This window comes from Pleurodeles waltl, chromosome 10 (assembly GCF_031143425.1).
Source record: "Pleurodeles waltl isolate 20211129_DDA chromosome 10, aPleWal1.hap1.20221129, whole genome shotgun sequence".
NCBI lineage: Eukaryota > Metazoa > Chordata > Amphibia > Caudata > Salamandridae > Pleurodeles > Pleurodeles waltl.
In genome coordinates, this window is record NC_090449.1 from 761,757,374 (window position 1) to 761,770,947 (window position 13,574).

General features: G+C 42.2%; 1 protein-coding gene across 23 annotated transcripts in view; it reads left to right on the forward strand.

Annotated features, from left to right (window-relative positions):
* Positions 1–13,574, forward strand: part of ABI1 (abl interactor 1) — a 343,205-nt gene that overhangs the window by 305,340 nt on the left and 24,291 nt on the right. For 13 of the 23 annotated variants that reach the window (XM_069211328.1, XM_069211335.1, XM_069211332.1 and 10 more), the window contains 2 exons: positions 2,257–2,343; positions 5,815–6,000. In XM_069211328.1, coding sequence (XP_069067429.1) covers positions 2,257–2,343; positions 5,815–6,000 — 273 coding nt within the window. The remainder of the gene's footprint in view (positions 1–2,256; positions 2,344–5,814; positions 6,001–13,574) is intronic. The other 10 variants (XM_069211331.1, XM_069211339.1, XM_069211344.1 and 7 more) reach the window with 1 other exon arrangement.

Consider the following 13,574-nt stretch of genomic DNA (forward strand, 5'->3'; position numbering starts at 1 on the left):
TGTCACAAATTCTGTTGCGATAAACAGTGCAGACAATCGCTTCTATCCAGGTTCATTGAAGAAAGATGATGCTTAGTCGGTCAACCGTTGCATTTCTGTTACCTGAGGAAGATTTAAAAAAAAAAAAAAGTCATCTTGTGCACAGATGCATGATACAGACACAGAAGTGGTCGTAAGGGAACATATGAGAATCCTCCAAAAGAGAGAAGCGAACTGACAGAGGATAACAAAAATCTGTTTTCCAAGTATGCAACTAAATTGGAGCTGTTGCACTTCTAAGAAGAGAGAAAGAGCATGATTTATTATATCGATGGAAGGGTATGCAGAGCAGTTAAAAGGAATAAAAAACAGCTGCATATAAATATAAAATGTAAAGTCACTCTGGAGTTTTATTACCACATAAAGGCGCTCAGCAAGCAACCTCATGTTTAATAGGATCCTGTAACTTCTCTAGGACTAGTAATAACCATGAATGCGTTTACAGGGTATTTTATCCTGTTCATATGATGCCTTGTTGACCTGCACCAATATTTGGTGTGAGATCCTATTTTTATAATAGTTTTATAATCGAAATTAATTATTTTGGCATGGGTAATGTCCTGTTTTTTTTTTAAATACTTTAACCCCAAAAACATCAGTAGACGATTGATGACTTGGAGTGCTTTGTTCTGCAAGCGGTTTGAATATTTTGTCAGTAGGCTGTAGGCCCATCAGTTACTCGTGCATAGTCGCAACTTGGTATTTTTCCATTCCTGTATTTGGTGCCCTCCACTACTCAAATGGTACCACTTCTGGCAGACCAAATAAATATTTTCTTAGGCTTGTACTGCAACAGAACATTTAGATAACAAAACATCTCTGGGAAAGGTACGGATACTAATGGTAAACATCCTTTTTAGGTCTTGTGGATCCCAGACACTTTTATACATTTTATAACATTTTTATAACGTTTCAGCCAGCCCTCTTAATCAACTGATACATTCAATTCTCATTCACATTTTGCTTTCACCAACCACAGGTTACAACATGGCCAGTTGGTCAGTCCACTAGAGCCATTGTTTTATTGTCTGTGAGTGACTGCATTCATCCCAAGCACAGTGTTGTCTCCCACAGAGAAAGTAGTTCCTGTCAGTGCCAGGGACATAAAAGCCTGTGGGGACTTGCATTTAAAAAAATTTTTTTTTAACCTTTTGGAGTGCCTGATTGCTCCCCCCATAAACTGCTATGTGGGCATTTGCCACAGTTTACTCGGTTTTGCATCTTATACCCAGCTTGCAGTGGCCACGTCACTTGGGGAAAAGAACATTCAAAGACATCATCGGCATGTGCATGTACACATGGGCGGCCATCCTAAACAAATGTTTGTACTTTTTTGTACTACAGATGCATTAAGACTACAGCCAATACCTGTGCAAGTGTATGCATGGGTAGACCCTTTTTTATTTAAAAACCAAACTGTACAGAAGCATCACAGAACACAATCATTGTCAAAGCAAATAGGTTCATAGTCAACTCCAGACCTATTGGCTTTGCCAATGCTTGTTTAGCACTTGTGTTTATTAGTGGACGGAGTGACCAACATTATTAATTTGGGATGCACTTGACTTCTTAACGGGATGGAAGAAAACAATGCATTTCCACCAGAGAAGGGATATGTTGAGTTTACTGTGATGTATACATTTGGCTATGCTTTGATTCAACATAAAGAAGTGTGTGACCCTGGACGGATACGTTTTGCTGGTTAATAGTAATTGGGGGTGATTTCCCCTCATCAGCAAACTACTTTAATTATTAATTCTTGCTTTGCCATAAAACACCTGCTTTCTCGAATGGTGTAGTACCTCTTTCAGAACTGCTGCTTTGTGGCTCAGTATACCTACACAATACACGCGGCTGATGTTAAATTTAAGTGTTTGCATTCCAGTAACTGGCCATGTGAATTTTAACTAAACGAGTCTGTCACATCTGGACTCAAACAAAAGGCAACTAATTAAATACCTGTGTCTCGTGAATGACTGCTGCTACCCAGTACACTCCTACTGGGTGACTTGACACTGTGCAGAGTGACCTCTACACTTTGCATTGATGGCAGGCATAGACTGGCTTGCATGCCTGCTTCCGCACTGCAGTAGAGCTAAACGAGGTCCTACCGTTGTAACTGGTGTTTGTGCATTTGTCTTTCTTGTTACTGACTGCAGCTTGTTTGTCTTCTTCTTTCTTTTGTTTCACATTCCCAAAATGATGCCCTACTACCAGTTTCTATTGCTCCTCCACCTCCCCCTTTGCCTCAGTTGACTCCACAGATTCCTCTCACAGGCTTCGTGGCCAGGGTGCAGGAAAACAGTAAGTTCTTCCAGTCCACGCTGGCAAAGTAGACCATATTCTGAAACGGCATGCATGGCTGGCCGGTCCGTGTTTCCATTTTTTTTTTTTTCCTGTCTACACTTTAGCCAGCGTTTTAAGGATGTTGCATTGGACCAAATTTAACTTCATTTCCTTCTGCACGATTACTAATTTTTCTGTTTGTGTGACGTTTATTATCATTGTAATGACGTGTTTTACAATGTTAAATTCTGTTTATATTGCATCAAAGGTTTTTTTTTTGTGTGCATGTAATGATTGTGGAATGTGCCAAACATCTATACCAGAGTCCTGTAATTAGTCAGTTGTTGTAGGGTCTGTATTAGCAGAAATGGTATTTCCATGTGTGAATAGAAACCCATTAAGCATCCAGGATTAAAAGTATGCATGTAGGTATATGGTACTTTTATAGCGCAAACCGAGCCAAAACCAGCAGAGGGCTGTACATGGTCAAATGCAAGCCTAAAGGCAGCGCGCAATAAGAGAGGAAGCTGAGTTGTGGACTGCTGATGCATTGCAATGTATTGGTGAGCCTTCCACTCGTTTGCTAAGTTGGAGCAGCGTTGTGGTGGCCCTGATGGATACAGGGATGTTGTTCGAGATCATCAGTGATTAGATAAAAAGGCCTGTTTTTGTTTTTAATTCTTTCATCTCTTATGCTGCAGCCTGACTATGTCCTGGTTGCGGGTGTGCCAAAAACCAGCAAAGATGTTGGGCTTGTCTGTGAGTTGCTGATTGAGATGGTTTTGTAAATGATGCAGCTAGTTTGAAGATAGTGCTGTCTAGCAAGGGAAGTCAGCGGAGTTCCATCATGGTGGGGATGATGTAATCATATTTCTTAAAACCCTGGATGAGACTTGCGTTGAGTAGGATGCCCATTGGTGGCACATGCCACTGTGGAGTCTGGGAGGCCATATACTAGGCATTACCATCATCCAGCTGTGAACAGGCTTAAACAGCAGTACGGAAGTCTCTTTCTGGAAGATACAGTCTTACCTTTAGAAGGGAGAGCTAACGCCATGTAGTCTTTGGTTTTTTTTTGGCAGTGTCTTCTTTAAGGGGGAAGTTGGTGTCAGGGGTGTTTCCAAGTGATTTGGCATTCATTGAGAGTTGGGGTTTGAAGTTGTAAAAAATTGTGCGATTGAGCCAGGTTTGTACTGCATCTTTGTTTTTCTTGGCAAATCATAGGAATTCAGTATTGGTTGACTTAAGCTTTAGATAGGTGGTGTAAATTCAGATCTGGATGATGTGCAATCAGTGTTTGAGGTATTGGACGTCTGTAGCAGAGTTAACTTTCAAGTAGAGTTGTGGATCATCTGCAAATTGGCAGCTATTGATGCTGTTATCTTTTAGTAGAGCACCAAGCGGCTCCTTGTAAAGGTTGAATATGACAGGAGGCAATATGGAGCACTGGTGGACACTACAAGTGATCGGGAATATTTTTTTGACATGGAGGTAACTAGGTGAACAAACTAGTGTCAGTTGTAACGGTAGGAGGAGAACCAGTGAAGGACATTTCTAGTGAATGACAATAACATCTCGAGGGTGCGTATGAGAATGGATGGTCAGCTATATTGAAGGCACCTTATAGATCCTGAAATATCAGGAAGCAGGCGTCATCTTATCTGTGTTCAAGAGGAGAATGTCTACAATATATAAGTTGACAGTCAATGTGCTAAACTTGATATGAAGCCGAACTGGTACTTGTGCAGGAGATGCTTAGCATTGATGTGGTCTTGGAGTTCAACGTAGACTGGTTTTTCAATGATCTTGCTGATTATTGTATCAGTAAAATCATGCATACATTTGTTTCTTAGCATTTCTGTTCTTTTCACCACCATTATTATATTCTTCCTTTGGTTAGTTTTGTAAGTGTGCACATGTACATATGTCATGTGTACACTATGTGCTTCTAAACTCATTACAGGTGCAAATACATTTAGGAGTTTATACCCGTTGACTGTCATTATTGGAGTCAACCTGCACTGGAAATTCACTTTGGTTTGACCGTTTTCACCAGTCTTTGTGCGCGGGGTGTCTGTTGATTATAATGGCAGACGTGGAAGGGTATTCTTCTGGCTGACCCTGCTTGAAAGGTGCTGATAGAATGTGGACTAATACGGCTTGCCAGTGTGTTTTGTTGGTGTTGTTCACCAACATTTGCATAGTACACATCCATCACTTGTTTCGATTCCTGACAGGTAGGAATGCACCTCCTTGCAGTGATCATTTCTGTAAATTGAACCTTAGTTGTATGTATCCTAATGAATGGCAGGTAGTACCCAGATTGGTACCTTTGTAGGGACTTGCAGGGGAAAAGAGACCCAAAAATGTGATACACATACAGCTTTGAGTACAGATTACCGCCACCTAACAGTATTGAGTGGCAAGTTATGTAGGTACAGGAGCTGAAAGCTCTTGAATCGCTAGACGCTTGAGGCTACCTTAGCTACCTCATTACCACCAGTGGCACTGCTAGAACACCGCGTTAAGGCCTTCATTTGGTCGTTAAACACTTAAGCAGTATAAGTGACTAAATCCACAGCACCCACCTCTTCATACACACTCCCCTGCAAGAGCTGTGGTTGGACAATCACTCTTCTTACATATTGAAAAATGCACCACGAGTGAAACCAAAATGTGGCAAACGTATCAAATATTTGCCTTTGACCATTTATGGCTTGCTAGTGTTGTACCTCGAGGTGCATGTTTGTGAAGTTCATGTCTGGTTGTTTTTGTGACAATCATCTTACATGCTGGAAGAGAATATGTTGTTGGTCTCAGTGACTTACAGGATCTTTTTAACACATTTAACTCTGAGATCATGTGGAGGAACGTAACCATTTTGATAGCCTCCGCTGTTCTACGCCTACTTTTTTTATACACCCTAGCAAGAACTGCATCTTCCTAATGAAATTATACCACACAGTGGCACAAATGAATAATTCTCAGTCATTTGCCTGTCACATGAAGAAGCTCTGTTCAACCATTTTAGTCTCATCCATCATCATCATGAGAAGTACAGTCTTTATTTCTGACCCAGTTTACATAGAATACAGAAATTATCACTCTAAGAAGTTAAATTGGTAGTTATATCTAAAATGTGAATTACTTGAGAAGAGTGAAACTGTACATTGGCCTATGTAACACACAAAATGTGCTGTTACTATTTTTGTTTCTGTTCTTAAGACAGAAAGCTTACAAAATGCTTTAGAGCTAGCTTGACAAGTGAAATAAGATACTAGGATTGTAGTAAATATATTTTAAGGGAAGCAAGCAGAATGTGGATTTAGGGCACTTGTGGGTAACACTATCCAGGGTGCTTTCTCGCATGCTTTTTCTTTTTCTACTATTGCATGCTCACTGTGATTTTTACTTAGTTGTAATTGATTGAAATATTTGTATTCAGTGGAAGAGTTTTATGCTCTAGTAATGTTTCAATGCTTTCTCTAGTTGCGGATAGTCCCACACCACCTCCTCCGCCCCCACCTGATGATATTCCATTGTTTGATGACTCCCCTCCACCACCTCCCCCACCCCCAGTTGACTATGAGGATGAAGAGGCTGCAATTGTGCAGTACAGTGACCCTTATGCCGATGGAGATCCTGGATGGGCCCCGAAAATCTACCTTGAGAAAGGCAAGTATACCATAATAACATGCAAACTACACAGAGTAGCTCAATTACATGATTATTTGTTGAATGACGGACTTAACAATGTGAAGTGTATTAATTGTTTTTCTTCTGGGGATACGAACAGGGGACATTAAATTGTGATTTCAACCAAATCTCACTGTTCCTAATTTATTATACCTATAAAGCTGTGCTGAGGGAAAGAATTTGAGTGGGGTCGCTGCCGTCAGTTAATCACTGAAGTAATAGAGATTGTGAAAGATTAAAGTGTCACCCAAAGAACAAGTGTAGCAGATGTATTCAGCAGGAGAGTGGTATGGGCTAGTGGTGCATTTTGGAGCACAGTCACAAATACGCTAGTAAAGCGTGGTGTGGTAGTTCACTGTCATTTGCAGACATTAGATTTCCTATTGAAATAGCCACTGTATTTGCTCAGACTTACATTTTGGAAATAAGCTTTCAGTGAATAAGCAATGTTGTCATGCTACTAAAATCATTATTTCCATCACACTTCAAAGTATAAAACAAAAGTGCTTCAATTGTTCTCTCATATACCCTGAAATAATTATACTGTTTGTTTACAGGGGGTTTAAACGTTGTTGTGTTGGGGACAAAATGACATCCTACAGTCTCTTTTCACACTGCTTCTACTCCAGCAAGATTGCCATAGTTCACTTTAGAAAATCCTCTCACTTTACAGTAAATAGAAAGTAAACACCAGTGTCCATGTTAAAAAAAATAGTTGCAGTTTGCCAGAATACATTAGCTGACATTTGACCAGTCTTCAAAGCACAACAAATGTTACTAGATAATAAAATGTAAAGACATCTTTATTCACCTATTGAACGGCCACATGGTTATGTTGGGAGTACTGCCTGCAGCACAACCCGCACCCTTACTTCCAACGTCTATGCTTGATCCTGTGTGCATGAAACATAACTATATCCTTCTGAAGAGATTGTGAGAGACCGAAATAATGAAATGACCTACCATTTATGACAGACCCTCAGTTTTGTCCTGAGCAGATGAAGACAGTTCCTTGCTGCGGTCAGGTGGGTGAAGAAGTGAATAAAATTTAAAGGAATACCCACAAATATTTGCAGTTTTTATTTCTGTATTTGTTTGATAGACTCAATAGTGTGTATTATGTGTTTGATTGCAAAAGGCTTTGGCATAAAGTACTTTTGTTAATATCTTGCAATGTGGGTCCTTTCATGAAACACTAGTCCACACAGAAGACAGACAACTGGACTGTGATTATTTAGCGCTAGGAAGATGACCAATGGACATTTAGCAAATGTAGTTGGAAAGTGTCTACAGAGAGAATCATTTAAATTGCCCAAAATTTAATGCATTTTAGGTCGAGCTTACCAAATAGCGCAAGCTGCCTAGTTGCAAATAGGAGAGGGCGTAACTTGCGTAATTTGCTGTAGCATAGTTACATGAAACTCCATCAGAAATATGCAAGGAGAGTAACCCAGCATTTATTGCTATTTTCTTAGCGCAAAATATGACAACACAAACAGCACCAACAAAAACACAAGACACAGGGGAGATCGGGGACGGAGCCGAAAGGGTTGTACTCCAGATCAGACTTCTTTGACTTTGAAGGCCCCTAAGGCCAAACAACGTCCCAAAGAGCCCCTCGGATCAACAAAAAAGATACTGTATGAATGAAGCCCTCAGGACTAATGCCAAAGAAGAGACCCCCCAATGGTCGACGATAAATATTTTGAAGTAGAGAGGAAAAGGATACATCTTGAGGCTTAAATGGGCACCTTCAGAACAGAGGACTTGACTACTCTTTAAAGACTACAGGATCCTTCTCCGACCCTCAAAGGAAACATCGATCGAGGTCGAGGCTGAATAACTAGAGCAACCACATTTGCCATCACCAGAACTAGCAGGGAATCTTCGAGGTTGAACCACCAGAGGACTGGCAGGACATTGACACAGTCACTGGAAGAGGATGTGGACTTGTATCCCTCGCAGCTCTCACTGACGGACAACACCTCTGGGTGAAACGCAGTGAGAAAATGCACAATAGCCACCTACAGTGGGGAATCATGAAAGGGGGAATCATGCTTCTTGCTTGAGACCCTGCTACTTTCTCAATGAAAAGGCAATGCATCCTGATGATACCAAGCACGATGGACCATGATGGAAAGCCTTTCGAGAGCCAGCAATGTAGAAGGCTGGTACTCCACGTGTGGAGGAAAATTACAGGCACTCTTAACAGTGGACCCCACCTCCACCAGTGGGTCAATGGCCACAGACTCCATCATTGTGTCAACAGCCTACAGGAGAGCTAACTTACCAGCTCCTGTGGGTCCACCACCAGACGACGAGAGCAAACAGGTGGACATGATGGGGAAAAAAATTGAGCGCTCAGCCGCTATCTAATGATGGATCGTAAATTCAAAGACCATCCTAAATAGATATGCCACCAACAGCAAGAAAAGATGGAGACTTCTACAACACCTCCATGAGCAGTATTAGATGAGGGGAAAGTCATTGGTACATGACGGGAAGGCTGAAAGCAACACCTTCCTAAAGTCGGCTGTGCATGAGTACCACACTTGGGAGGCACGCCTGCCTAAAAATGTCAGGTTTCAAGCAAGAGGTGCAGGCAGCCAGGATTAAAATGGCTTTTAGTCCGTCTTGGGATCAGTAGTAGATAACTCCATCCAAAGAATGAAAAAACATATCAATATTAAAAGATCCATTGGTGCTTTGTGGTCCATAGGGCAATTCACGGGAGGAACCATCTCATCCCAGGATAATGCCTTCCCGAGGTGGTTCACAGCCAACAATGCCCCATACCTCGTTTGCTGCACAGCAACCAAGCCAGAAGAAGGGCAGCAGCACCAAGAGGAACTGAGCACACTAACAGGTGACTGCAACAAAAAAACCCTACCACTCAACACGGTAGGGGACAAAATCAGAGGATTCCTCAGGGAATTGTAAAATATCACCTCTGACCAATGAATAATCAACATCATCCAACACTGACATTGCATAGAACCGATAAAAAAAACACCAAATATAAAACCAAGGGTGAGACACCAAAGCTGCAAGGACACTTTGCACCTAATGAAAGAAGTAGCAGATCTGCTACAAAAAAGGGCTATGGGAGGAGTAAAGCTCTCAGAAAGTGGGCCCACATCCTACATCCTAGTGCCTAAGGCAGATTTGTCATTAAGGCTCATCCAGGATTTCGGGACCCTCAACAGGTACATCAAAACACAAATATTCCAACTGATTACACCTCAGGTGTTTACCCAGCTACCCAAAAAATGACTACATGACAGCAGTGAAGCTCAAGGATGAATACCTGCACTTGCTAATGAATAAAATAAAGAAGAAATTTCTAAAGTTAGTAGTAGAGAAAGTCAATCACCAGTTCACAGCCCTGCCTTGGGGATGAAATCAGCACAGCAGGTCTTCACAAAATGCTTGGCCGCCATAGCAGCCCACCTACAAAGAAGTGAGATCCACGTCTACCTGTACGTAGATGACCGGCTCATAAAGGCAGAGTCATAGCAACAGTGCAAGGACAACACAGAAACTGATGCAAACACTACACCGACTCGGCTTCTTTATCATCTTGGAAAAGTTGTGCACAATAACAGAAAAGCAAAACACATTCATAGGAGCCACAGTGGACTCGCAACAGGGGAAGGCCTTCCAAGTACAAAGACAAGAATGGGCGAGCTCGGACAATGAGGACAGTGGAGAAACTAGTGGGTATGATACTGAACGCCTGGTACCATATAAGATCAGTCCAGGAGTGGTTGCAGAGATGTTGGTCACAAGCGACTGGGTGTTGGGAAGTTCTACTAGTTGTAATAGAAAAACTATACAAGGAGATACAGTGGTGAAACAGCAGCACCACCAAAGTATGCAGACCTTTAAGGTACTCAACTCCCTCAGTGACCATCACAGCGGACGCATCCCACACACTGAGTGGGGAGGAGGAGGGCACATAAACCAACTGAGCATCAGGGGCCTGTGGATCCAAAGAGATTCAGCTAAACCCATAAACATCCTGGAACTCAAGACAGTGTTTCTTTTTCTTTATCTTCCAATCTCAATTTATGAGGAAGATGATACAGATGCAAATGGACAACAATGCAGCCATGCTCTGCCTCAACAAACCAGACGTGGGGGCAACAAATTAAATGAGCTATACTCTCTAGCACATAGACATAGACTTAGCCATGGGCATGGCAGAAGAACATAACTGTGGTGATCATCCACCTGCTGGGAGTGGAGAACCCGGAAGCAGATACACTGAGCAGGAAGAAGAACATATCCCACAAATGGAAACTGAACCAGTGCTACAGTTTGTCTTCAAAGGGTGGAATTGTTTGCAACACAAGAGGGTGCGAAATGTCAAGAGTTCGCATACAGATACCCTGGCTACTAATCCCTGCAGCAGCAACCGAAGGGTTACTAGTTATAGCCAGATGAACAGTCCTTACAATAGAAAGGTGCGACACACCAGCAGGATTTACACTAGAGGAAAGAACGAGGGCACACTCCACGAGGTAAAAAAGGGGCAAAGCTCCCCTTCCTTTGAATGTCTCAGTCATTGACATCTGCATGGTGGCCACATAGATATTTTCCTCAGTCTTAAGAGTATATGCAATAATCCTTATTGAACCGCCAAGAATTGTTCTTCTGGTCCTTACACATCTTCAAGTTAAAAATGAAAACTGGATATACTGCAGGGATCAAATTGTGTCCAGTCCTGGTGCAGTTGGTTCATTCCAGCTATTAAGTCTAATTCAGTTAGCCATAATCCTTTGTGTGGAACAAATTAGGTAAGTGAATTATTGGTTCAGTGACCCACAGCTCCATCGCAACCAGTCTCCTGTGAAACTGTAATACTCAGTTTGTGTACTGCTTTCAGGTAACTTAGCACCAGCGGCACAAAACTTGTGAAGAAGAGTTTGGCTGGAAGACTTTCCTCTCTGTAGGTGGTGTGCATTGTTAACCCCAACTTTGGGCCGTACTTCTGTTCAGGTGTTGCTCTGGCCAGGTCGCAGGCTGATCTGGAGGAACTGGCTTGCTCCAGGTCCAACAAAAGTTACTTTAACTGGGATGATTCAGGTCAGACAGAGGCAGTTGACTTCACAGGAATTCTAACAGGAGTGAAGGAACGGACAATAGAGGAGCAGCCGAGTGCAGCATGGAGGGAGAGGACAGCTGTCTTGGTTACCACTAAGCTCTATGGTACACCGTACTACCCTTAGGACTTAATTCATGCCTGAGAGGGGGGTCATGGGGTGCCCCACTACATGTAGTGCTTGCAAATGTCAAACTGTAACGAGAGGCCCAGTCATACACAGATTTTGGAGGGAGAGGGTCTCCAAAAAATGGCCTAGGTAAAAATGCACTTAGGTCAAATTGGCTGCCACCAACTGCTAGTAGTGTAATCCCCTGGTTTTGGTTGAGGGAGCCTCCATGTCAAAAGTAGTACTATTTTGGGTGTACATCTATCACCCAACAGAGTCTAGCACTATAATGGACAGAAGCATCACAAATTGCACTTGTCAGACGTTTCATGTTAGAGGTCTTCTGCAGAAGAAAACATGCCGGTTCTACTGGAATCAAAAAATCTGACACAGTGCCCAAAGAGTTTCGACCCAGCCCTATGGCTGATCTGGGGTAGAACACTGAACTGGAATGGATGTCACTTCAGTAAAATCTATATTAGTCATGTATAAGTAGAGGTGCATAGACTGCAATTATGAAATCTAAAGTATGTCTTGATCTATATGTAGCTACAGAGACATGCAGGTGCAAGTGGAGTTTGAAAATTTAAATTTTGTGATTTTGTGGCAGGCAAATCAAATCAGTCAGTCAAAATTTAGTTTATTAGTTAATAAAAACCATAAAATCCGTCCCTCACCATGGAAAGATACAAAACATTATAACCTTTGATAATACATAATACGTGCACTCCTCACTTGGTTTACAAATATAAAACATAGATTAAAATTATAATTAAATAGTAAGAGGGCAAAGTCTATACAAAGGACACATAAACCCCTCGGGCGGCTGTTTATCAGTGCGAACAGCATTACAATCTTAATTACAACAACCTGTGCGCCCCGTGAGCCCCTCATATGACTGTTTGTAGATGTACAGATGGATAACCTGTTTTATATTTTAAAAACATGGCTGGATACTTCTTTACGTGATTCCTAGCCCACAGACCCTTCAAAGAGCCATTGATAAAATTGTGCTAGCACATGATCCCTACAACATTCCTAAGATTCTGGGGGATACAGAGGTGAGTGAGGTAAAAGTCTCCAAAAATTGAGCTAGCCTAATGTTTAGAATCTCATTTTTGGGATCGAGCTCTTCATCTGTAGTCTTCTTCTAAAATGCGCAGATCAGTATAATTAAGCATGGAATTAATTAAGGCTTCTGTAAAGCTGGATTTTTGCAATGGAGGTCAATAGATATGAAGTAGTAGTAAGTAGTAATGGGAACGATAACACCCTCAACTGCCCAGTTCATAGTGAGAAAGACCATACAATTAGTTGAACAACCTGCTCTACAGATATTACACTACCGTTCAAGGCCAGGAAGCATGCAGTAGCATGTATAACTGTAGGCATACACTTGTAGATTAAAGCAAAAAAGTTGTTTTACGTAGCACAGTTGTAGGAAGTTGGCTCTGTATATGCTATCTCAAAGTGAGAGAAAGTGTGCCCAGAGTCCAAGGGTTCCCCCTAGAGGTTGATTGTGGCAAAATTAGATCATACTAATGCTCTATTTTGTGGTAGTGTGGTCGAGGCAGTAGGCTTATCAGAGGGTAGTTTTAAGCATTTTATTGTACACCCACAGGCAACAAATGAGGAACACACACTCAAAGACTTAACTCCAGGCCAATAGTTTTTATATAGAAAATATATTTTCTTAACTTATTTTAGAACCACAAGATTTGAGGTAAGTACATAAAATGCAAGGTACTTCACACAGGTAACTATAGAACTTTGATTTAAATCAGTAGTACATACAGTTTTTGGTTAAGATGGCAATAAGCTATTTTAAAAGTGGGCACTGCAAAAATCAACAGTTCCTGGGGGAGGTAAGTTGGGTTAGGTCTCTCAGGTAAGTAGAGCACTTACACAGTCAGTCTCCTGGGCATAGGCAGCCCACCATTAGGGGTTCAAGGCAACCCCAAAGCCACTGCACCAGCAACACAGGGCCGGTCAGGTGAAGAGATCAAAGGAGGGCCCAAAACACATAGGCGCTATGAAGAACAGGGGTGCTCCGCTCCTAGTCTGTTTGCAGGTAAGTACCTACGTCCTCAGGGAGCAGACCAGGGGTGTTTAGTAGAGCACTGGCAGGGGAGGGGCACACACAATCCCACAAAACACACCCTCAGCGGCACAGGGGCTGCCGGGTGCAGTAGGCAAAGTAGGCATCTGGTTTGCTATAGAAAGCAGTGGAGGGACCCGGGGGTCACTTAAGCGATACAGGGGGGCTTCTCGGGCCAGCCACCTACTGGGCTAGGATGATGGCTGCCTGCTGGTCACTCCTGCACTGGAAGGTGTTCCTCT